This window comes from Acinonyx jubatus, chromosome X, assembly GCF_027475565.1.
Source record: "Acinonyx jubatus isolate Ajub_Pintada_27869175 chromosome X, VMU_Ajub_asm_v1.0, whole genome shotgun sequence".
In the NCBI taxonomy this organism is placed as follows: domain Eukaryota; kingdom Metazoa; phylum Chordata; class Mammalia; order Carnivora; family Felidae; genus Acinonyx; species Acinonyx jubatus.
In genome coordinates, this window is record NC_069389.1 from 89592997 (window position 1) to 89619676 (window position 26680).

The following is a 26680-nucleotide window of genomic DNA, read 5'->3' on the forward strand; positions in this document are numbered from 1 at the left end:
ATGCCCCTTTCCTCCTTGAAACCTTCTATAACTCTGCAAAGGGTCAAGTCTAAATCCTTGTGTGTGGCATGTAAGACTCTATATGATGTGACTTCTGCTCTGATCACTCATCTTCAAATATGGCTTGCCCGGTTGTCTTGAGAATGTTGCATTCCTCAACTCCAAACACCCCATGCTATTTCTGACCTTCATGCCTTTGCCCTGAATACCCTTCTCCATACCACCACCATCCTTTACAAATCCGATAGCACAGCCTATCAGAGCTCTGTTGGGTGACAAGCTGGCTAACATCTGATAGACATTCATCCTGAAATGGCTGGTGGCTACTTCTTGTCAAAGAATAACGCTGGTCATAGCCAATACTTATACAGTGCTCACCATGTGACAGGCAATTTTCCAAGTATTTTCTTCTATTAATCCCTTTAATCTTCATCACGGCTCTAGGAGATAGGTACCACTATCCTCCTCATTTGATAAATGAAAACAATGATTCAGAGTCACAACAGCTTGAACGTTGTCCAGCAAATTTAAACCCAGGCATTCTGGCTCCAGAATGTATGCTTTAAACTCCAGATCTCTCGCTGTCATATTGCGTTGACTGCGTCACCACTTCTTTGATTCTCAGCTTCTTCTTCCTAAAATGAAGATAGTTGTTGTAAAGGTTAAATGATAAAGCAATATATGTGAAACGCTTGGTACAGTACCTGATGCTTATTAAGACTTTAATGACGTTACCATCATTGACTATTAACAGTGAATGAAAACAATGACTCCCTAATGGTGGAGATTCAGATATCAAAGGGAAGGAAATATAGAAAAGTGGTTAAGAAAAGGACTTTGACCCTTAGCTCTGTTGCTTGATGACTGAGTGACCTTAGGCAAGTTACTTAAGTGCTCTGTGTCTCAGTTTCTTCATCTATAAAATGGGATAATAATAGAACTAATTTCTCAGGATCATTGTGATGATGAAATGAATTCATAGATGTAAAACACTTAGAAAAGTGCCTGGTTCCTAGATAGTACCATGTAACTGTTGGGTTATGACAGCAAATATATTTCTCCGAGCCTCTTGCCTCTTTTGCCCATGCGTATGGTCCACTCTACACACAACTTTGTGTTTGCGACATTTGTGCCAGACAGCTAACTACTTCTTTGCTTAATCACTAATATCCTTAAAGGCAGATACTTGACTTCTTCACTGTATCTCTAAAGCCAGCACAGCATCTAGACCATTGTTTGATGAACGAACGAACGAACGAACGAATGGGTAGGAATCAAAACATGAATAAATAAACAATAGAATTGAAACTCCCTTCCTGCCCACTTTGGGGACTTATTAAATAATTGATAAATGGCACTTAAATGGCAATATGCAAATGACATATTCCCATTCCCTTTGGCTCAATGGGCTACTCCATAGTTCTTCACTGGAAAGCAAGCACGACAGGTTATTCATTTGCCGTACATATCAAACATCAGCATGAAATAATTGCCTTTTCCCAAACCATGGCAGCCTAAGGGTCTGGAACAGATCTAGCTAAGGAAACCTGAGGTTGGCTCTTATCCAGTTATGTCCACCTCTTAATTGTGGAGACCCTCTAAAGGCAAGGGTTTTCAATCCTGACTGTGCATCGCGGTAACTCGGGAGTTTGTTAAATATGCAGATACCCAGGCCTCATAACCGCCTACCAAATTAGATCCTCTGGGAACGGACTCCAGGACCCTGTATTTTTAGAAATCTGCCCAAATGGCTCTAAAGTGGTGCCTTACAGATAGTCAAGATTGGCCAGTAGATGTCACTGAATCCTTCCCAGCCTACATCACCCACCTGTCCTTCGCTCTAACCTTTACACACGTACTGAGAAAACTGTCCACAGCAAGAAGCTCTGACCATATCCCAAAGGCATCCATAGCTCAGGTCACACAGACCATGAGAGAGAACAAGAGCCCTGTCATACATAGCATCTGGGAACCAAATATTTTCCTGGGCATCTTGGTGAAGGAAGCTTGGTGAGGCCTGTACATGAAGCAGTCCTCAGCCTGTGGTTTTTCGTTCCATCTCGATGCATTCACTGCTAAGGTGACGCAGTCTGAAGGAGCGACTGCTCCTTTGGGGGCCTGGAAATAAATAGATACGCTAAATGGAGCGTCGAATCAGAAGCAGCAATACTTAAAAAAAAAAAGGAAGAAAAAGAAAACTATTTTGTTTAATTTCTAAATAGACTTCAATTTTTAATTTACTTCTAGTTCTAGAGAAACAGGAAAGAAACATTGCAGAAGAAGGTACAGAAATAATCCCATCTGCTACAGAATGCCTCTACAGAACCTGACCGCTAAAAAAAGAAACAGACTGTTCCTTGCTTCAGCAACTCAGCTTCTCATGATCCAATCAAGCCAGCCTTACTACAGAAGGTTTCAGCCATTTGCTGGGAAATGTGGCTTTAGTTTAAAACGCAAATGACCCCCTTCTGGCAAACGGTTGTTGATTGCACAAACCTAACACCGACTTTCAGTGATCCTTGTCTGAGAATACAGGCACCACTCATTCACACCATACACCACTGCTCCCCATGTTTAGGGGCCTCAAATCAGGGTGGAGTTTCTGTTCCTCTCGATTTGTAGCCTCTTCCTCCACTGCTTCTGTGTGCAAGTCTGCGTGAGCCCCAAATGTGAAGAGAAGTGGCTTAGTCAGCTTGGGCTGCCATGACAAATACTGCAAACTGGCTGGCTTAAACAACAGATACTTATTTTCTCACGTTCTGGAGCCTGGGAAGTCCAAGATCAAGGTCTGGCAGGGTTTGGCTTCTGGTGAGAGCTCTCATCTTGGATTGCAGACAACCACCTTCTCACTGCGTGTTCACATGGCCTTTCCTCCTTGCTCGTTCGAGGAGAGTATGAGACATCTCTCTTCCTCTTCTTATAAATCCACAAATCCCATCAGATTAGGACTCCTCCCTTATGAATTCACTCTGCTCTAATTGCTTCCTTTTAGCCCAGTCTCGAAATACAGTCACATTGGGGGTTAGGGCTTCAGCATATGAATTTGGGGAGGGGGTAGTCACGATTCAGTCAATAGAAAGAAGGCAGCTTAGGAAGACTGAAAACAGATACATAGTCCAGCTTGCTAGCAGGTTCTGGAAAGACCCGAGCTTCTGGAAAGAGAAAGAAGCACACTGCAGACAAAGGAGCTAACCACCAAAGGGCCGGTGAGTCTGCCCTCCTTAACTCCCATCCTCCACCCCCACCCCCACCCTGTTGCCATCTCCTATAGTTGGATGCATATGGTTTGCCAAGGAGTGTCTGCTTTAACTCACTTCTCAACAGGCACCCCAGATAGTAGACTTATGCTCCCAACGGCTCATTTTTGCCTCCCTCCAAGGAGAAAGAGTAGGGGAAGTTGGATAAATCGTGTATCAATTACCAACATGACAAGTACTAAAAACAAATATTAGCTAAGGACGAAAAGAGCAGAGACATGAAATACTCGTACAGCAATGATTACAATTGCATTTGTAGAGCATGGCTTACTTTGACTGGGTACATTCTAGTACATTACCCCATTTGGGCCTCAAAGTAAACCAGGAGTTATTGTTCCCATTCGACGAGTGAGGATGTAGATATAAAGGAGCTTCGGCAGTGCCCAAGATCACAAGCCAAATTACTGTTAGAGTCAATACTGGCGTCTTCAGGAATGTTAGCAGTCATCAATAAAGTAATGGGGACACACTGTTTTACATACCAGAGGTACTATTATGTAGAAAGTACCACACATTTAGTCTTGAAGTCCTCTCCTATTATTTCATATACATTTATTTGGTCTCCTTAGATTGTGAGTTTCTCAAAATCAGGGACCTAGGTTTTTTAGATTATCGAATTGCCCCTAACGTGTAGCATAGAGTTGGGCCAAGAGGATGAACTCACTAAAAATAGTTAAATGTTGATATAGTGCTTCACGGCTTGCAAAGCGCTTTCACATATATTATTTTATTCCATGTTTTTTTATGGCAACCACCGGGATATCATTTCAGGAAAGGTCATTTTGTTTTGTCATCCTCGTGATGCCTATTTTAATTCGACTATAACGCACTCGTTTTATGAAACAGTAACTGAGAACTTACCATTACTTTTTTCATTGAACACTGGCACTGATTGAGCACCTACTAGGTAGCAGGCATGGAAGCAGGCACTGTGCCAGATGCTGAGAAGACAAAAATAAATCCTGTGCGTCCCTACCCTGAAGGAGTCTTGTGAATAACTGTGCAGTTTGATGAATGTCTGTTAAGTGATCATTTGGCCTCTGGACTGGACTGCTCCAATGATGAGTATCTAATCATCCTCTAAGCAGTCATTCCATTTTCAGATAGTTCTGATAGAAACTCTTCCTCACCTTGCATAAACCTTCCTCACTTCTGCTGCCACCACCCACTCCTAGCCCTAGCCCTAGCCCTAGCCCCGGGGGCACAGAATGTAAATCTTCCTTTTCACCTGACAACCCTTCAGAATATTCCGAGGCAACTATCATCATCGGCCACCCCCTCTTCAGCTCCCGTGTCTCTGCCTCTGCCTGCTCCAGCTCCCCACCCACAGTCTGGCCTGCTGACCTACCCCCAAGGACTGGGCCCAGCCCCAGTTTCCAGAGCAACTGAAGCTTGAGGTAGGAAGTCCTCAAGTGGCCGCCCTCAGCCTCTACCATTCCAAATTGCAATCACTGCCCACCCTCTCCCCGCCGCATACATTAGGGCACTCTCCTTGTTCGGTTAGTTCCTGAAGCCCAGCTTCTTCCCCACCTGTGCCCTAGTTTGTACAACGAGAGCCACCTGCAACTTGAGTGCATTCATTAGATAGGAATGAGGAACAGGGAAGGAGAGGAGAAGTTGCAGATAAGAGAAAGAGGGGATTTCATGGGCGGATCAAAGTGCATGAGATTAGGGTGAAGTCCAGAGCAAAGGTGGAGATGATGGGGTTGATCTTGATCTGGAAGAAGCATGCTTTATCCACAGAGCCTGGAGGGGGAAAAAGATGAGTGCAGGCTGTGTGAGAAGATTGCTATCTGTGAGATACTTTCTGAAGAGAACAAGAAACTGGCCAAGGGCAAATACCACTGAAATTAGAGCCTCTAAATATGTAGTGGCACCAATTTACTCACCTTTCTCCAGAAACCACAATAAGTCAGGTACAAGAGTGGAGAATGTTATTGGCTGGATTGAAAAAAAAAACAAGTTAGTGAGCACCTACTTTTTAATCAGGCACTCTATTCTAGGCTCTAAGGATATAATAATGAGCAAAAGTAGAGTCATTTACAATATCAAAGTGGTGCATAAAAGCCTTTTCCCTTTCGTTCCCTGGGAAATCATGCAAAATAGAGTGAAGCCCGGAAGGCTACTCGGGCCCCTTTTCCATAGCTGGAATCTTCTGCAAATAACTGAGACCAGATAATCCAAATCATTCAAGGGTGGGTAATAAAGAAGGAACTGACACAGGATTGATGAAAGCATACTATCTTTGAAAAAGTGGAAAAGCGTAACAAAAACAAAGCACCATAAGAAAAATTATACCAAGTAGATGAAAATTGTATGCAAACGTTCCTCCATAAAATTAAAAAAACAGTGAGATAACCAACCCTTTGACAAATACAAAGTAGACATGAAGAAACTCTGGAAGAGATGGTGATACAACAGAGGAAGGTTGAACTAGCAGAACTCAGTGGAATGATCAGATTCTGGATATAGTTCGAAGGTGGCGCCGATGAGATTTGCTGATGGATTAGACGTGGGAGATGAATGGCATGGGCCCGTTCCAATGTCATGGCAGGGGCTCTGCTGTGATCATTGTCTTTATGTGCCAACTTCACTACGCCATGGTGCCCAGTTGTGCGCTCAAATACTATGAAGATATTTTTAGATGTGACTAACATTTAAATCAGTAGACTTCGTATAAAGCAGATCACCCTTCATAACAGGGTAGACTCCATTAGTTGAATGCTTTAATAGCAAACACTAGGTTTCACAGAATGAAAGCAGTTCTGCCTCAATATTTGGGGCTTGACAGTTTCTCTCTGTCTCCCTCTCTACGTACACACATACATCTACATATACATTTTTACATACATATACATACATACACACATATGTATATACATACATACATGTACAGGTGTTGTTTCTCAGGAGAACCCGAATATACCTCTTTCCACTCTGATTTCCTTCCATTACATTCTCTCTCATCTTTGAGATCTAACAAAGGGGAAGTTCATTGGAGATATACTTAGTTTGTGTTTAGTGACATATATTTATGTGGTTTGCCGTCAGTCCTGTGTACAGATAGATTGTTGCAAAACCATCCTGGTAAAAGAATGGCTTCTAGAAATACCCCTATTGCTCACTCTGCTGACTTCTCCAGCATGGTAATACAAAGGTGCAAAGCCAGAGTCTTATCACTATATGAATGTGTCTTATGGTACTTGACACGGAAAGTATGTGGCTTGAAGTAAGGTTTGAAATGTATGGGTCCAGAAGCGGATCTGTGGAAAATGCCTTTCATTACCTGACTTGCAAAGTGGATGCACAGTATCCAATTCTCACTAATGCATAAAGACAGAGGCAGTTTTCTTCTGTTAGGAATATACTTGGGGTGCCTGGGTGGCTCAGTCAGTTAAGTATCTGACTTTGGCTTAGGTCATGATCTCATGGTTCATGAGTTCAAGGCCCACATCAGGCTCTGTGCTGACAGCTCAGAGCCTGGAGCCTGCTTCGGATTCTGTGTCTCCCTCTCTCTCTGTCCCTCCCCACTCACGTTCTCTCTGTCTCTCAAAAATAAACATTAAAAAATTACAAAATATTAATGTGTTGCTCTTAACTCACACCTGTTAGAGTGACTAAAATCCACAACACAAGAAACAACAGGTGTTGGCAAGGATGTGGAGTAAGGGGAAACCCTCTTGTACCATTGGTGAGCATGCAAACTGGTGCAGCCACTCTGGAAAAGAGTATGGAGTTTCCTCAAATAGTTAAAAATAGAACTACCCTATGATCCAGGAATTGTACTACTAGGTATTTACCCAAGGAATACAAAAATACTAACTCAGAGGGATACATGCACCCTGATGTTTATGGCATCATTGTCTACAATAGCCAAATTATGGAAATAGCCTTAGTGTCCATTAACTGATATAATATATATATATATATATATATATATATATATACACACATATATATATATTGAATGGATAAAGAAGAAATAGTGTAAAACAGTACAGTGTAATATATATATATTATATATATATATATATATATATATAATGGAATATTACTCAACTGTAAAAAAGAATGAAATCTTGCCATTTGCAACGACATGGATGGAGCTGGAGACTATTACGCTAATCAAAGTAAGTCAGTCAGAGGAAGACAAATACCGTATGATTTCACTCATATGTGGACTTTAAAACCAAAACAAATGGTCATAAGGGAAAAAAAGAGAGAGGGAAACCAAGAAACAGCCTCTTAACTATAGAGAACAAGCCGATAGTTACCAGAGGGGAGGTGGGTGGGGGGATGGGTGAAATAGGTGTTGGGGATCAAGGAGGGCACTTGTGATAAGCACCGGGTATTGTACGGAAGTGTTGGATCACTAAGTCCTACACCTGAGACCAATATTACACTGTAGGTGAAGTAACTGGAATTTAAATAAAAACTTAAAAAATATTAATAATGTGTTGTCTTTCTTATTCATTATCATGCTTGTGACGTTTGTCAGCTTTTAAAAATTATAAGTAGTTGTGATTTCTCACTCTAATTAAATACTTTAACATCTAGTGTATGCATAATTATTTAAGATCCTTTTTTATTAACAGGACCCTCCAAATTGTTTTAAGTTTCAAGAATCACGAGATGTGGATCTCCCTCTGGGCGTGAGAGAAAGAAAAGAGTTTTAAAAGACACACGCATTTTATGTTTTGGATCTTTTCACTTTGGTTGTCGGGAAGAATACATATTTTATGTATTTGTCCTACAACTGGTCTCTAACACCTAGCAGGTTACAAAAATGTTATTTCCCTTTCCCTTTTCCTAGCTCCACTTATTAGTCCCATGGCTATCATGGCGGTTCAGCAACTGTCATCCTTCTCTTGGCCATCTACTGTGACATGACATATGCCTTGATTATTTCCCTTCTACCCTCCCTTTTTTGTGCCACTCAGGCCCCTACAACTGGATAAATGCAAATTATTAAAAGAAGTGTAAAACTATCCTCCTTTCCTTCTGTTTCAACCTCAGTTTTTCCTGGGAAATTTATTCTTGCGGATATGTCTTCTTTGGAAAATGACAGGCCTCGTAGGAGAATGGAGTAGGTCTAGTCAAGACGGAATAAAATGTCAAGCATGGGCACGGCCAGTGGGGGGGGGGGTAAAATTGAAGCCTGATGAATAAATCTTAGGTCGGTAGAATATTTTCAGTATATTGAGATTTTAAAACGTCTTTTATCTGTGCCGCATGGCCAATTCTGGATCCATGTGAAAGAATTTATGACCTCAGAGGTAGTATTTAGTCTCATGGAATCAAGGAATGTAAGAGCCAGAAGGGACATTAGAGATCATAATCCTGTGACCTCATATTACAGAACGGTCACTGGGGCTAAATGAGCTGGCCAAGATCATAAATACAGTTGTGGTTGTTTCAAAGACTATAAACCATGTAAACCAATTACAAAAGTAACCAACAACATGTCTTGTTTGATCAGAGCAGTAAATCCACCCACTTAAGAGTCGTATCTGGGGAAAAGAGACAGCCATTTCCCCATCAGTAGTAAGGGTGAATGAAGAAAATAAAATGGCTGCTTATTGAAGTAAGGGTGTGTGTGATAGCTGATGTCCAACCCGGACTTACTCATTTCACTATGTGCAGATGGGAGTCTATTATGTAGCAGGGGGACTGAAGACGGGAAGGGAAGTAAGATAAATGCCAGGAAATTCTCAGCCAGTGTTTGTCCAAATATGTAGTGTCGGGACAAGCTACATCAAAATCTCCCAGGAAGCTTGTTACAATGCACATTCTTGGGTCTAACCCTAGAACTAAAGGATAAACTTCTCTGGGGACAAGACCAGGGGGTGTGCACTGAATAAATGCTTGAGGTGATTCCAGTACATGTGATTTGAAGATGACTTCAAGAAATACTGTTCTGGGGGCACCTGGGTGGCTCAGTTGGTTGAGCATCTGACTCCTAATTTCAGCTCAGGTCATGATCCCAAGGTCATGGGATCAAGCCCTACATTGGGCTCTGTGCTGAGTGTGGAGCCTGCTTAAGATTCTCTCTCTCTCTCTCTCTCTCTCTCTCTCTCTACTTCCCTCCCTCCCCATCCCGCTCCCACCACATGCACTCTCTCTCCTTCTCTCTTTAAAATAACTAAATAAAAAGACACTTCAAAAAAAGAAGCACCGTTCAAGGTTAACATCAGAGAAAATAATGACGCCACAGCAGTAGAGTCCTGTAAGCATTAAGAAAAGAAGATACTCAGAACAAAGCATGATGATGATAATGCAGCTGGAATAAGAGTCCAAGATATCTGGGTTTTAGTTTTGAATCCATCAACCGTAAAACTTTAGGATTGTTGTTTTACCTCCTGCAATGGGTAGCTTTCAAAAGATTTTAAGTAGGGGAATGACATGATATGAAGTATATTTGTTGCTGAATCAATATAAATACAAATACAGGTATAAATATAAATATTTGTTGCTGAATCAATATAATAGCAGCAGCACTAGTGGGGTCGACATGGCAAATAAGTCAATATGCTACTGAAATAGTCTAGGTGAAAGATAATGGTAGATTAAAATGAGCTGTTGACTATAGATGGAAAGCAGTGAATGGATTTTGTTTGTTTTGTTAAGATCAATAACGGATTGGCTATCAGCTACGAGGAAGAGGGAGGTGTCAACTCTGACACATGAGGTTCTGGCTTGCAACGAATGGTTGGGATCTTAAGGAGTGTGTATGAATTGAGGGTTCAGGTGATTGAGCACAAAGTCCAGACTAAGTAGGTCGGGGCTAAAAGCCTGGGAGGAAATGGGGGCATCAGGGGACTTCAGGTGTCTTGGAAGTCAAAGGGCAGATAGAGTCAGATTAGGAGAACTGGGGCGATGGGAGACTGTGGCCAGAGAGTGAGGTGCTGGTGTATGTGATTTCCACGGTGGATCAGTTCTACGTGGTGACCAAGTCTGGGTTAGCGGTGAGCACAGCGGACTGGAGTGGTCATGGAGGTCAGCGGAGTTGGAAAGGACAGTGAGCTGCTGATTGGGTCTTTTGGGCCCGGAGAGGACAACTGTGACTCAGGGGCCAAAATCATCAGTGAGCTTGGGAGTGTGGCCAATTCGGTGGATCATGATAAATAAGAAACAGGTGGATGACAGGGACTTTAAAAAAGCTGGACCTTTTTGTATGAGTGGAGGAGAAATAATAGCTTAGAACATGCACTGGGGAGACTTTAAAGAAACTACATTCCTCTTTGATATTCAGATTGTGGGAGAATGAACCCTCCTATTTTTGAGAAAGTAGGTTTGGGGTTAAGGCGGGAGTTGTGAGATCAAAGAAGCTTTGTTGTTGTTTTTTTTAAGTTTATTTATTTATTTTGAGGGAGAGTCAGTGAGCAAGCAGGGGAGGGTCAGAGAGCGAGGGAGAGAGAGGATCCCAAGTAGGCTCTGTAATGTCAGCGCAGAGCCCAACGCGGGGCTTGAACTCACAAATGGTGAGATCATGACCTCTGAGATCATAACCTGAGCTGAAACCAAGAGTCAGATGCTTAACCAACTGAGCTACACCCGCACCCCTAACAAACAAGAAGCTTTGTAAGTAGCAAAGCACAAATGTACTATCGTCTTGTTTGGTTATATATCTAGGTTCCAGGAGTAGCACTTTATACTTTTCATCATTAAAAAGTTCATGTCTAGGCATACTGAAATATTTACAGATGAAATGCTATGATGTCTGGGATGCGCTTCAAAATAATACAGGGGTGATGGGCAGGGGTGATAAACGAAGTGAAATTTACCATGCAGTGACAATGCTGAAGCCCAGTAATGCACACAGAGAGGTGCCTTGTACTATTCTGTTTTGTGTAGGTCTGAGTTTTTCTTTAATAAAAAGTTACAGAAACTTCATCTTTATAGATTCAGCCCATTATTTTTGACTGGCATATGTTTAATATTCTCATTTTATGAAGCTCTCGCCCCCCTCTCCACAAGCCGCACAAGGATAGATACATACCTCCATTTTACTGACCTCTCTGATCCCGTTAAGGGACTTCTCCAAAGGTAAACATCTGTTTAGCCGCAGATTTAGGACTAGAATTCCCATGGTATTTTGACTTCTGGACCAGTACATTCGATCACCTAATTGAGCAAGTTTGTAAGTTTCCATTAAGAGGTGTTAAAATTCAGAGTAGCTCTCTAGGGCTTTGATCTTGGAAACAGTGGTCTTCATTTGATTGCAGTTCCAGCAAAGTGGCATTGCCTTTGCACATGCTATTCCTTCTGCATGGAATGTTCATCCCCATCCCCTAGTTCACCCCGGTTAATACCTGTACATCCTTCAAAACTCAACTTCGTCTTCCCCAGCCCCCACACACATGCTCTGTGCCGTCTCAACAATCATTCCGTCCTTGGCATTAGTTCTGAATCTTGGTCAAACTTTTTTTCATTTCATACGCCACAATGAATTGTGAATGTGTGTATGTGTAGTTTTCGGTAGTAAATTAGAACCATAGACTATTTTTATTTTAACTTTGGGGCCTTTAGATAATGGCAACATCTAATATGTAGTTACTCAGCAACTCATACATGCCTGAAACCATTAGTAGAGGCGATCAGCAAATGAAAATACATGGGGGCCTAAATAAATACCCTGGGTTTGGCCAGTTTGGACGTCTGAGGAAAGAGTACTTGTGACGTGTTGTTTTCTTTTTGGTAACCAAGTCCTATCACTCGGGGGGTCTTCACTCAAGTATCAGGGTGATTGCCACCCCGTGTAAAACGTATTCGGAAACTAAGTCGCTTACACTTTTTTCCTCCAATAAAAACCTTCCTGCAAGATAAGATGGTGGTAGAGGTGGGAAGCAGAAGATGTTTTTTTTTATTCTGCAAATGTGTAACTCATATAGACTGTGAATAGCTTATCACAGTAGGGGATGCCCACAGGAGGGGAGGTGAAGTACCACACGGATAATCGGATCAGTTATAATACTGGAGAATATCTACAGATGCTCCCACAAGGCAATCTTTGTCACTTTTGAGGGAACACTTGTTTTTTCTCCCCACGTATGACGGCTCACTAAGAACTGGGCACAACGTACTTCTGAAAGAAATGCCTCGCAAACCTTTGTACGAAGGTGCAGTTGACTGAATACCATCTTCTTCGTCCCAAAAAAGAGGAGTGGGCTTTCACGCACAGTTTTCAATGCACTTGTCATAAATATGGAGGGAATATGGGGTGCCTGGGTGGCTCAGTCGGTTGGGAGTCCGACTTGGGCTCAGGTCATGATCTCGCAGTCCGTGAGTTCAAGCCCCGCGTCGTCGGGCTCTGTGCTGACAGCTCGGACCCTGGAGCCTGCTTCGGATTCTGTGTCTCCCTCTCTCTCTGCCCCTCCCTCACTCATGCTCTCTCTCTCTCTCTCTGTCAAAAATAAGTAAACATTAAAAAAAAATTTTTTAAATATGGAAGGAATATGTCTCCCAACTTAATTTAAAAAAATCAAATTTTGAGTTTAATGAATTCTATACCCTCCTCCCATCCATGTTGCAACACCCATCAAGCCAATTTCGCTGTAAAAAGTGTCAACTCAAAGCCCGTGTCCCCTCCCCAGTCAGGGTGGGACACAGTGGTAAACAGGAGGTGCAGGGAGGGCAGTGTAAAGGCAGCTTGAACATTTTCAGTCCAAAAAAGCCGGCTTGTTCGCGGTTTTGATTTGCTTTTAATAACAAGCTCCCTCAACCAAAACTGATGAATTGGCATAAGAACAAGGGTACAAAAGAAACATCAAGGGGCCTTCCAAATTGTTAACTAAAGGATGAATTCTCTGCTTTGGGTGGCCATCATTTTAGCCCTCAGAAACAGGGAGATAAAAAGATGCAAAGCTTTTAATATATGCTGCCTGAATATATAAAGCAAGCGATTAGAGCCTGTGGCCCGTAGTGTTGTCTTAATACTTTATAATCACATTCCGTACTTTAAGCAAATGCAAATTCTGTCCAATGCTGCCCTTGAAAGGCAATTTCAGTGCATAGTAAATTGAAACTAATCACTGATACAGGGTAAATACAGCCTCTGTTGGGTAAACACCAAAGCATTTTCCACACAGTACTGCATTTTAAAATCGCTAACTTTATTGTCAGTGAAAAGATAGGCACAAAGTGGATTCAAACCTGCTTAACTTTATTGGAACTAGCTCAGTCGATTACAGAATGGGGTCGCAATCAACAAGGGGCCACATACATTTTACACCGAAGGCGATTCTTCTCTAGCCATCTGCCAACCCCAGCTATCCATTTTATTAACACATGCCATTAATCACAAGGGAGGCCAGAAAGGAGGTTTGATGATTCCATGTAACCCACCGCTGCTACTGGAAAAAAATAAACAAGCTCTGACACTTGTCCTACTGATGATGAATGACACTCGGGAGATGTATTTCCAAGGATCGTGGCGGGCTGAAATTGATGGCAATTAGCCCATCCTGATGCCTTCCTTTGAAAACATGTTCCTTAAGAATGCACACATTTTAAGTAACACATTCCATATGTGAAGGAGCAACTGAGATAACAGGAGATTGTACGGCTAACAGACATGAGAATATAATTTATAAAAGTTAGTCCATATGTATATACTTTAAGCTGCCGCGTTATGAGTGTTTAGGCTCTGCATAAAAAGTAGTTTGCACAATCAGTTTGCTCATTTTCCAATCGTTGTGCCCACCCAACCGCGTAACAAGCGAACACTTGGTATGTTTTGTGTGGCAGATGATGGCAGATATTTCAGGCTCTTGCTCTCCCTGTCACCCTGAAGCTCGAAAGCAACATCGAAAATAAATCCTTCATGAAAACAACAATCGAGATACAGGATTTTAAGAGAATGTGCAAGCTACTTTTCGTTAATGAAAAATGGTTAATGGGAGTTTTCCATCAAGTACAATTCATTCTAATGAAGTTTTTCTGTGCATGGGCCATCAGGGTACAACTGACTTAAATAGGTCCCCAGAGATCACCAGGCAGTACACGTTAAGACAAGGTCACCCTTCTGTCCTGAGGTGCCAGTAAAATGCATAGATAAGTGGGAGTCCAGAAAGATCCCCCAAGTGTTATACCCTGACAATTGTGAAAAAGGTGATTGACTTGACATTTCTCCCATAAACCTGAATCTTTAGAAGGACACCTATTAGAAATTTTCTGAAAAGGCTGAATCTACCTTCTTTGTAAACACAGCATATGCCATGGACTCCTTCCATCTCTTAGATGTACGATATTACTTGAGCAAATCACCTGGGATTAAAAAAAGTGAGCCAAAAGGGACTGCCTCTGGTGTGAGGGGGCAGAGATGCTGTGGAAAGTTCAAAGTAGTACTCAGCCAAGAACTTCCTCCTTTCCCCAAAGTACATGAGGCTAAAGAGACGGCTGCCACACAGCGTGGAACGTATGACATTTGTCACCTTCCAGAATGTGATTAAAATCATGGCTCCCAGAGCTAGCAAAAAATCTGGCAATGTGTAATAACCATAAAAGGAGCAGATGAAAGGTTTCATCTTATTTGTATTTACTTATTTGGCTAGAAAGCAGCAGTCCTCAAGTTTGCTTTCTATTTGAGGACTTTTCCCCTTATGACTGAAGGGGCGGTATGAACAAGTATTAGCACAATGGCACTTATCATTTCTATTTGGGATTCATTTGATGACTGAAGACTAACGTGTAGGACGATCACTTCTTTATTGAAATGTCTAGACTGGCTGAAAATCACGTCACTCTCCCTCATCTCTCCCCCGGCCCCACAAAAAGAACTCCTTTGGCAGGTAATTAGGAATGACACAAAAATACCGTTAAATATGCCATTCCCGTGGTCACGGAGGGACCCTGTAAGATGACCTGAGACAGCCAATCCCATAGCAAGACAAGAAGTGAGGGGGATTGCTCAGGGGGGAGTTTCATGTGAGTCAATGTTGAAATGAGGACCAGTAAAGAGAAAACCTTGCAAAAAGGCACTGCAGGGGAAGCAAGGTAGGAGTCTAGAACCCTGGACAAAGCCACGAGGCCAGGGACATTTTACAAATTACGAATGCCCTGGTCCATGAAGATGCCTTTTCTTAAGATGAGGCTTTTGGTATATAAGGGTTTCCCAAAATAAGCATGGTAATTGGCAAAATGGAAAGCTGTGTTGTGTGATCTTGAAAAACTAACCTCTCCAGGTCTCAAATTCCTCACCACTAAAACGAGGGGGTAGGGCTCTATTGCTGAAGTTCCTTCCAGCCACTATGCTTCACAACGTAATATATCAGGCCTACTCTTCTATTAATCCGGTTTCTAACTAACACATCCCCAAACTTCTACCCCCCCCCACCCTTACCTAACACCCCCCACTTCCCTCACCCTCCCATACCCCTGAAAATTGATCTTAATGACATTGTCTGTGGATCTGTCACCTTAATTAAGGGCAGAGAGGTGACACAGAGCAGGGACCTGTGGCAAGAAGCAGCCCTTTTGTGTCCCTGGAGGCGGCCCTATGGCAAAGCTCCGGAGCCATGGCCTCCTTGGTCCCTGTCCACATACACATTTTCTGCTGCTCTCCAAAGGTATTCCAAGATGGAGTCACTGGCAGTGAGAAGGGACAGCTAAGGATACATCTGCAGCCCACCTCTCCCCCGACTGCTATTCCCTTGGAGGTTACAGTCAACGATGCCTTTTAAGACGTTATGCTAAGAATTGGGGAAAACAAACGGAGCTATTTGAAAGTAGTCACCAGAAATTCAAAGCATTCAGCCCATCAACAAAAATGCTTCCTCGTTTTGCAAATAATTGGAAACCTGAAACTGGTGACACAGCCAGTGAACTTGTGCTGGAGAAACAATGAACACTAACCAGATTGGTCTCAGGAAAGCCAAGCGAGCTGTGCTCATGGCCACACGCAGCACCTCGCGCAACTCTCCATCAAGGCCTCCGAAGGTCTCACTCCCTAAGAAGGAGGAAGTTGTACGGCACACAGCTAATTTACTCTCCTAGCATCTGAAAGCAATATATTAATTATCCAAATGCATAAATTACTCCAGAGTATATATATGAATGTATGAACCTCCGTGAGGGAACCAAAAGAATCCACTTCCAAAGCACCACTGAAATGAAGATAAACACAATCTCCTGGCACAAGGTAGCTGGGAAATTGGGAGGGAAAATTAGCTCCAGCACCCTTCCACACCCCAATATCCCCTGCCTTTTCTTCAGCTTACACAGCTCCTAAACCTATTCCCTTTCATGAGCCCGAGATGAGAGCTCCCTCTCTGGATGCTGCCTAGATGGTAAGTATACAAAACAGCATAGGTGCAAATTCTCTCCGGCTTCCCACTTCTGAAATCTACATGTTACGCACTGTCTCCCAAACATACTGTGCTCTTCAATGAAAATGATCTGGAATATGGAAATGCTAAATAAAATCACGCACATTGCAAACATTCATGTATACCCAGCGATTAACAGTCCAAGTGTTTGTATAAACCCAAACAATAAACTTTAGAGCACATTCTGATTCATCTGTCTTTAGAGGTACTCTCTGAGTGTGTACCAGAATAGACTGGAGTTTGTATGGTATTACTTAAGTACTATATTGTTTCAATAAAAAGTCCCTTTAAAAAACATCCCCCCCACCCCTTGTCCTCACCCTCAAAATAAGAACAATCAAAAAGGAAAAATGGTTAAAAGCACTCTTGCTGATAAACTGCAGCTCTTGAATAGGCCGTTTAGATGAGATATTCCACCATCTCTGCGTCAGGCTCTTGTCCCAGGATCTGAATGGGAGCTTTTCTTTCCAGAGTATTGGAGTGGAAAACGGGGCCATCTGAATGGAAACAGGGGGTTAGAAACCACTTAGGGATCAAGTAAAGACTCAGATTGCTAGAAACAGCCAGCGTTCGAGCCACTAAGCGGGTGGCCAAGTGAGACTTGCCTGACTCCACCTCCCCTTGTTCACCTGAGCATTTACCGCAACTGGAAGAACCACCTTGACGCACTTCTGCTCCCATCCTCGTGTCCCAAAAAGTCATTTACGGGCTCTGCACCCATCGCTTGGGATCAATCCCCTTTAAAACCCGAACAACTCTGGCCCAACGACCGGCTGTGTCTACACCACAGGGTGCCAACAAGCAATCCGTAATAGTGGGCAGAACCCAAGGCTACCTGGGGTATGGAAGATCATTACCTGTCTTATCTGGATTGCAGGTCAGACTTGGTATAGACAAACGACGTGGTCCAGAGCCGGCAGCTGGACTTGCAGAAGCGTCAGCCTGAGCCACAGCTGGAGTTGGAGCTGGAGCCGGAGTAGCAGCCGCAGTCGGAGCTGGAGTTGGTGCCTGAGTCTGAGCCGCAGCAGAAGCCGGAGACGCTGCTGGAGCCGGAACCGCAGTCGGAGCCGGAGCTGGAACCGGAGCCGGAGCAGCTGGAGCAACCTGAACAGCAGCAGAAGGCGCGACAGCAGCGGCGGCGGCGGCGGCAGAGGCAGCGGCCGGAACCTGAGCGGCAGCAGCTGGAGAAACGGCAGCCGCAAGAGCAGCAGCAGCAGCAGCAGCAGCAGCAGCGGTTGCTGGAGACGGGGCGGCGGCGGCGGCAGCCGGAGGAGCAGCAGCAGCAGCGATAGCAAGTGGAGCAGCGGCTACCATGGTGGTGGTGTTGGTGGCAGCGTTGGCAGTGATGGCGGCAGCAGTGGCGGCGGCAGCGGCGGCTGGCGCGGGGACAGAGACGGGAGCAACAGCTGCGGTTTTGCTGGGTTCCGTGCCCCGTTCCGTCTGCGTGCTGCAATCGCGGCTGCCCGTCTTGGAGTGAGCGGAGAGCAGGGGAGTGGAGGGCGGCACCGGCGACGGTGTGGAGGACACGGACTCGGCGCGGTAGTCCCCACCCAGGAGGATACCTACAAAGGGAAGACGGCAAGAGGTCAGAAAAGTACGGGTTCCTCAAATGCAGACATCGGGTTACGTCGTCTTCCTTGCAGGAGGTTCAGGAGAAGCACGAACAACGGGACGCGAGACTCCACTTGCGCCTCCGAGGAACCCAGGAAATGGGTTCGGCAGGCCCGTCCCTTCGGGTCCTCGTTCTCCACCCCAGCACGGTGTATTAAGCCTTTAAGTCTCCCGCGGATCTGTTTTGATCTACTTTTCCAGCGGTGATTGATCTCCACTGAGCTTGCAGAAGGCTTCTTTCTACTTGGCTCCACTTACAACCCACGTCTTCCATGACCAGCCAGCCAGAAAGGAGTGGGAGAACGATCGGTGGTCACGGATGAGTGCTACGATAACTGTGTAACCTAAGTTCTCATGAAGACCGGGGGCCCCCGAAATGCCTACTCTATCCAAAGGACACTGCAAGCATCAGAGGACCAAGGAAGGTATCAGAAGCAACAAAAAGACCCACAATTAAAATACAAAGCTGGCTTTCTTAGCCTCTAAAAATGTGCCTCGTGGTATCCACAGTGCTTCTGGGGTTTTGATTAGAGGGGAAGGAATGGACAGAAATGGAATGAAAAAGTACATTCAGTTCTCATCTCAGAACATTCGGGTAACAAAAACCTGCCACCCAGCTCCATTTAGCTTAACTAGAACTCTGAATCCTTGTATTATGTGGGAGGAGAGAACAGAGAAAAGTCTGGAATTCTGAACTTTTGACTGACATGAAGGTCACATGGGCTTTGGACAAAGACAAAAGGTCTGGCATGGCAAAGGCCAAGTCTGAGAAGTTTTTAGAGGAAACTGAACTTGTCTTCTTTCCCACCCAAACAGAACTCAGAATTCTTAGCTTTTAAGGCCTTGGCTTCCACCAGTGTTCTGTCAGTGAGACGTCAGAGTGTGGAGGAGTTCCTGAATAGGCAGCTAGCCTCTCAGGAGGACAGATACCCAACCTGATATATCTTCTGCTCCAGAATCTGGACCATCACTCCCTTTCCTTGCCGAATGGGCACATTATCTAAACGCGTCACTTCAATCTTCTTTATCTACTGTCATTACCTAGGCTCCCCTTCCAGCTCTTGTCATCTCGCTTCTCTTCCATGATGGGGGTGCCGGTCAGCGTGGACGAATGTGAGAGCAGGCCTGACCCGGCATTGGAAATGGACATCAGAGACTTTGCTGGTCGCATGGATGACAGCTGCTCTGTCTTACTTGGCTCCTTCCGGGAACGCTGCTGCAGCACTTTGATCATGGCGTCCTTCTCAATAATTTGGGCATGGAGCGTCTTAATCCTAGGAGCCAAAGACAAAGAACATATAAAAAATCTCATTGCCACCTCCATGTTCTGGTCTCACTGCCTGCACGGACTTGAGTTTCCATGATCTTTTCAGCTGAGGAGTGGTTTAGTCCTTTCGGCATTGAAAAGCAAGGGGCGGTGTGCTGTGTTTTTAAAAACGCCTTTCTCGGGTCGCCTGGGTGGCTCAGTCGGTTAAGGGGCCGACTTCGGCTCAGGTCATGATCTCGCGGTCCGTGAGTTCGAGCCCCGCGTCGGGCTCTGTGCTGACAGCTCAGAGCCTGGAGCCTGTTTCAGATTCTGTGTCTCCCTCTCTCTGACCCTTCCCCGTTCATGCTCTGTCTCTCTCTGTCTCAAAAATAAATAAACATTAAAAAAAATTTTTTTTTAAACGCCTTTCTCCACACCCAGATGAATCTAGGAGAGCATCCAGGAGTCGCTGCTTACACCTCAGGAAGCCACAGCAAGGTACCGGTGGGAAAAAGGCCTGTACGTAAGAGAGTAAATGGATGTAGTGGGTGCTATACGGAAGATTCTGAGTCAATGGAACAATGCACTTAGTGAGAAGATGAGGACTTCTTTGAATGGGCCGCAACTTGAGTTGATAAGTAAATGATCCTGAGTTTATAAGAGATATCAGGTGCCCTACCTCCAAGTCTGAATGGATATTCTTTCACTGTGCATTCTGCTGTATCACAGGGTTGAAGTCCAATGCTAGAAGGAATACCCAGAGTACAAATACCAACAATACGGTTCTGGCGGAGGGAAGATGGAAAGCAATTACCAAAGCCAATGGGGAAAGCAAGGTAAGGGTCATTGCATTTCAAACCCAAGTGAACAGGCTGGCAGGGGTGCAAGGGTCGGGGGAGGCTGTGTTATCAGGTTTCTCATTTGTGAATGAAGATGCCTACCCTTCCCTCCTGACCTATCTGGTCTCTATACTTTCTTCTCAGATCCACTGGGGTCCAGATTGATATTTTACCTGCCCTCCATGTCAAGGCAACGCTTATTGGCCATCAAGATCTCTTCCTCCTCTTTCTGGATGCGAGCTTCCAGAGCCGTGTCGTAGCTGGTGTTAGGAGAGTGGCTGATGACTGTTGTATCCCTGGGAAGGAAAATGACAGTGATGAAGATAAGGCAGCAAAATCAACGAATCTTATCATCTCCCTCCCACGTCAAAGGTATTGCTGGAAAGCGGTAAGCTATAGTCAAACTCATTAGGAATGGTTGGTTTCTGGATGACTGATCGAAAAGAACCTCCAAGATGGGAAGGTTCAGCTTTCAGAGCTAGCTAGAAGAGGTTTTTGGCATGGATACAGCTGCAAAAGTCAGTGAGAGGATTCTATGAGAGGGACACAAACCTCCTGGCAACGAATCCCTTCAAGTTTTTAGATCACGGCCAGGTTATACGAAGATCTTTATATTTTCACTTTATATTATTATTTACATGATAGAGAAGATACTATAGACTTTCACTTTATTCTCATGATAGTTATGAAGGCAAAAAGGCTGGACTGTGATGAAAGTCCGAGAACGTACTAAACAGCCAGTGCTACAGATGTATACCAGCAACTATAGAGACGGCACCAGCAAAGGTCAGATTGGGCAAGTGAGCTGAGCGAAAAGCATGGCCTTTGAGTCAGTGCCACTTAATTCCTGCCTAACCTACGTTGGAAACATTCTAGTGCCAAATCAAGGAGTCTCTTCCCCCAGCTACATGACTGTTCTCTTGCCAGAGTCCGAACTGCATGAGGGACCATCATGTCTCCTTTCAAAGTGTCTCAGGCCATTAACTCTAATACTAATTAATAAGGAGTAAAGCGTGTGTGTGCGTGGGCGCGAGACGGAGAGAGAAAGAGAGGAACAAAGAGAGGAGGAAGGGGAGGGGGCGGGGTAAGGCTGATGTCTAAACAGCACAAGTCGAAGATACACGGGGATCCTGTATCGTCCTGATAAGTGAGGTCATGCACCTTTCTTTAGTTCATTTAGAACCAGTGGTAGAAAAAAGAGGGAAAGGAATGAAAACGACCTGGATCCTCTTTGAGTAACTTGGAGGGAAAGAAAAAGGGATTAGGAAGAATATTGATGTAATTATATTGGTCTTAAAGGAAAAGCCGACAATAGACTGGGAAAATAATGAATTAGCACTGCTTCATCATACTTCCTGTGAGGACGGGGATCTGTGGGAGAATTTTCTGCTGGCACCTGGCTATTATGTTCTGTCAGCTTACAGACTGTGACAGTACAGACGGGAGTGAAAGGGCAGGGAATGAAGACACAGACAGCGGGTATTAAAGTTAGGGAATTTTGGTGAGTTCCTCAAAACTCCTGTTGCCCCAACATGCTTACACTTGATATGCCATTTAGTTGAATGGTGGAACAAACTGGGCCAAGAGAGAGAAGGCCTTGCAGTGGCTCACCTAAATTGAAAACATTTTAGCATCTCAGGATTCTACACTTGCTCCTAGTGCGACCAGGAATCGCCCTTGTGTTCCAAGGTGCTCAAGGGGAAATGGCGTTGTGTGATGTTGAGAGCACGGGCTCTGATTAGAGACCACACGAGGGTCCAATCCTCCTTTCCCAAGTACCCCGCCACGAACAAACTCTATGCTCAGGAAGTCAGTTCACTGCTCGAGACGTCCGTCTCCTCAGACAGAAGTCATAATTACACCTGCATCTCGTGGCATTTTGGCGGGGGGGGCTCAAATAAAAGCACGCATGTAAAAGATACAGTGCACAGTAAAAACGCCCAACAAACATATCCGTAATTAGAGAGAAAAGTATGGGTAGGGGCGCCCGGGTGGCTCAGTGAGTGAAGCGTATGACTCGGTTTCTGCTCAGGTCATGATCTCACAATTCTGTGTGTTCAAGCCCCATCAGGCTCTGCACTGATGGTGCAGAGCCTGCTTGGGATTCTCTCTCTCTCTCTCTCTCTCTCTCTCTCTCTCTGCCCCTCCCCTGCTCACGCTGTCTCTGTCTCTCTCAAAATAAATAAACAAATTTAAAATTTGTTTTTAAAAAAGAGAGAAGTGGGGCCCCCCGGGTGGCTCAGTCGGTTAAGCGTCTGACTTCAGCTCAGGTCACGATCTCGCGGTCCGGTCCGCGAGTTCGAGCCCCGCGTCGGGCTCTGGGCTGATGGCTCAGAGCCTGGAGCCTGCTTCCGATTCTGTGTCTCCCTCTCTCTCTGCCCCTCCCCCGTTCATGCTCTGTCTCTCTCTGTCCCAAAAATAAATAAACGTTAAAAAAAAATTAAAAAAAAAAAAAGAGAGAGAGAGAAGTATGGGGAGAAGGAGAGTGACATGCAAGAGGGTGTGACTTTAACCAATTCCGGCTCTAGGTGGAATCCTAGGGGCAGTTCCTGCAGTGCAGAGTTCCAACACGATGGCCGAGCCAGAGCCAGGCCGCTCTAAAGGCTGCGTGGTGACTATGGACACCGGGGCCATGAACGTGCAGTTTGTCGCTGGGGGAGCCAGTGCTGGCCCACGGCCACTTTCATTGCATAAAAGACCATTTTGGGGACGCAGAGCCCTGCCAGCTCATTGATATGGACACTGCGAACTCCTCAGGAATGGAGACTGAAAATGTGGGGCACTTAGTGAATTCCTCCAGAGCTGCCAGGATGGCCTTCAACATCAATCTTCCTTCTAGAAGACTGGGGCCACTGAGCCAGTGGCTCAGGCAAAAGCAAGCAAGCAGCGTTTGAAGAAGCAACTTGACCTAACTTCCAGAACGCTGAGACTATCCTTAGGCATGTCAGGAGAGAGATGCTGGGCTTGAAAACACAATCTGCAAACCCCAGACTGTACATCCCTGATTTCGACATCCTACATCTAAATTCTTTTTTTTTTAATGTTTATTTGTATTGTTTTAAAGATTTTTAAAAATGTTTATCTACGTATTTTGAGAGAGACAGAGACAGCATGAGCAGGGGAGGGGCAGAGAGAGAGAGCAGGAGAGAGACAGAGTCCCAAGCAGGCTTCACACTGTCAGTGCAGAGCCCAACGTGGGGCTCAATCTCGCAAACCATGAGATCGTGACCCGAGCTGCAGTCAGACCGACTGAGCCACCCAGGTGCCCCCTACGTCTAAATTCTTAAGTAAACGATTTCTGGCAACTGTCCCTCCAGGCATCTCTCCCCTTCCAATGAGATTATCCCCATCACCTTGCTTACATCGCTTTCCAGAACGTCACTCAGGATTCCCTAATTAAAATAGCTAGACTTTTCAACTTTTCAACTTCGAATCCATCTTTTCCTGTCAGTAGCATCCTTTTGTTTATTTAACATGTGAACTTGACCATGACTGGAGCCCTGTGGTTGAAATTACTGCGATGCTAAAAAGTGGCTAGACATGCATCAGTCCCTGACTGCAGGAAACTTGCAAAGGGAGACAAAAAAATATAAGGGCAAGCAATTAATTGTTACAGAGGTGAGCGTGAACTTTATTCCAACAGGCACTGAAGATTATGAGAGCTGTGGAATGATCCAAGCTGTGTTTTAAAAAGATAACATTGTCTCTGGCTGAAATGTGATGGGGGATTCGGGGAGCAATTCGCTGGATTTGGGCAAACCAGTCAGAACGGTTACTGTAATAATCCCAGCAAGAGATACTGACATCATGGACCGATGCAAACAGGCCATAGGAGGCAGAATTGCTACACCTTGGAGACTGTTTACATGTGGGTGTTGGAGAGAGGGAAGAATGAATGAGAACTTTTGGTGTTTCTAATTCAAAAGACTAGAAAAGATGGCATACAGCTCATTTTCTATGATAGGAATATAAGGAGAGATTGCTGGGGAAACATTATAATGGGTTTTGATTTTAGTTACATCAGAGTTAACACATCTTAGGAATAGCCATATGACAATATCCAACAAGTTGTTGACAATTCTAACTTTAACCTAAGGGATGTCAGAATGAGAAACAAACCTGAGGACGGAAACGGAGAAAAGCCTATAAGGAAGGAACAGGTAGGCACGTATAACGTGTGTGACCAGCTTCTACCTCCTGCTTTCCCTTCCTTTCCTTCTTCCCCAGATTGACATCATCCAATATAAAAACAAAACACTGCACGTTTGGGGAAGGTTAATGACTGGATTCAGGAAATGCAAACTAGTAAATTACATGGCTGATCGGGTTTGTTATCTTTTTTTTTTTTTTTGAGAGAGAGAGAGAGAGAGAGAGAGAGTGTGTATGTGTGTGAGCACACATGCACACATGGGGGAGGGGCAGAGGGAGAGGGAGAAAGAGAATCTTAAGCAGGCTCCATGCTGTCAGCACAGAGCCTGATGCAGGGCGTCAACTGTCAAATTGCGAGATCATGACCCATCAAAGCCCCATGCGGGACTCAATCTCAGGACTATGAGATCATGACCTGAGCAGAAATCAAGAATCAGACACTTAACCGACTGAGCCACGCAGGCGCCCCAATTATCTTTTCATCCTTTTGCTGCTATTCAGAAATAAATTCACCACTGGTGAGCCACAGTCTGCGTTGCCACATCTATTCTTCTAGGTCGAAGTACTCGGTAATAATTTCCCTTATGTAAATTAAGCATCTAAAGAATCTCTAGGAACACGATAATATGGAAGTCATAATATGGGCCATATTATTGTGATTACTTACCATACTTTTCAGTGACTAAACAATTAATAATAAGCCTCAAACAGTAACTCTTAAACAGTTAATAATCCCTAATCACCATCTTGAAATCTAATCACCATCCTGAAATCATCAAATCAGCAGAGTAGTGGTGAAGGTGTCAAAATGTCACTTTCAATCCCAGTTCTTCTTCTTAGTACCTGTGTGTGATCTTGGGCAAATTATTTAAACTGTTCCTCATACGTAGAATAGATAATAGTACTTATCGCAAAGAGTTATTGTGAGCATAAGCAATAACGGTAAAGCACGTAGCAGAGTACCTTATATAGAAAACAAACAGTACATGTGATTTCTTGCCTTGACAGCTGTCCCTTTGACAAGTGGTGCTTTGTAGAATCAAAGTGCTAACAGGGGTATGAACAGATCACCTAATAGGTCTTCTCACCTGAGAAAAGGCAGTTGTCTATTATTATATGACAATCTGTACTTGAGGGGCACCTGGGTGGCTCAGTCAGTTAAGCGTCCAGCTTTGGCTCAGGTCATGATCTCACAGATCGTAGGTTCGAACCCCATGTCGGGCTCTGTGTTGACAGTTCAGAGCCTGGAGCCTGCTTCAGATTCTGTGTCGCTCGCTCTCTCTCTCTCTCTCTCTCTCTCTCTGCCTCTCCCCCGCTTGTGCCCTGCCTCTCTCTGTCTCTTAAAATTAAACAAACATTAATTTTTTTTAAATCTGTACTTTATTATTCACAACGGCCAAAGACCAGAAACAATCCAAATATCCATCAACAAGTGAATAGATCAACTGGGGTGGTGCACCCAGACTTTGGAACACGAGTCAGCAATGAAAAGGAACCAACTATCGATACAGGCATCAACTTGTATGACTCTCAAAATAGTTATGCCCAGTGAAAGAAATCAAGCAGAAAGAGTATATACTACATGACTCCTTTCGTACAACATTCTGGAAAAGGCAAAATTGTAACGACAGAAAGCAGACCTATTGTCTAGTGTCAGGTGGGGGAGGAAGGGATCAAGCTGAAGGGGCACAAGGGCACTTTAGAATGCACCCTCTATCTTGACTGTGGGGTGGCTACATTATTGTATATGCCTGCCAACATTCATCAAACCACATAAAATAGGTGCTTTTTAATAGGTAAATAATACCTTAATTGAAAAAATTCTACAACCACCATTGATACCACCCAAGCAACATTTCCCAAATGTGCATTTACCTATAAGATATTACATTGGGAACATATAAAGTCAGAGATACTAGCAGAATACACAGAAACCAAGCAGGTCATTAAAATGTGGCACTACATTTACGGATTGCAGTTAGAGAGTTAGAAACCGTTGCCTTCTCTGTCACTTCTTTCCTCCTTCCTTCCTTTTTGCTTCTTCCTCTCCTTCCTTACTCAAATACAGGTTGAGCACTTTCCATATGCAACCAATATCCTAGACATTTAAAACTTCTTAAGAAGGAAAAGTAGAATATAACGCCTTTACCACAGAAAGGGGCAAAGAGCAGAACACTGGTCAAATTTGTAGGGTCGAATGAAACCACTGGACAGAAGAGAAAGGGCAAGTGATGTTGGAAAGGAAGGCAGAAG

General features: G+C 44.2%; 1 protein-coding gene across 4 annotated transcripts in view; it reads right to left on the reverse strand.

The window, feature by feature from the left end:
- Positions 1–13348: 13348 nt before the first annotated feature.
- The window catches only part of AMOT (angiomotin), a 63360-nt gene continuing 50028 nt past the window's right edge, over positions 13349–26680 (reverse strand). For all 4 annotated transcript variants that reach the window (XM_027054997.2, XM_027054995.2, XM_053201578.1 and 1 more), the window contains 4 exons: positions 20452–20574; positions 19235–19467; positions 17440–18144; positions 13349–17079 (listed from right to left, as the gene is read on the reverse strand). In XM_027054997.2, the coding sequence (XP_026910798.2) occupies positions 16982–17079; positions 17440–18144; positions 19235–19467; positions 20452–20574 (1159 nt within the window). In that variant the 3' untranslated portion in view covers positions 13349–16981. The remainder of the gene's footprint in view (positions 17080–17439; positions 18145–19234; positions 19468–20451; positions 20575–26680) is intronic.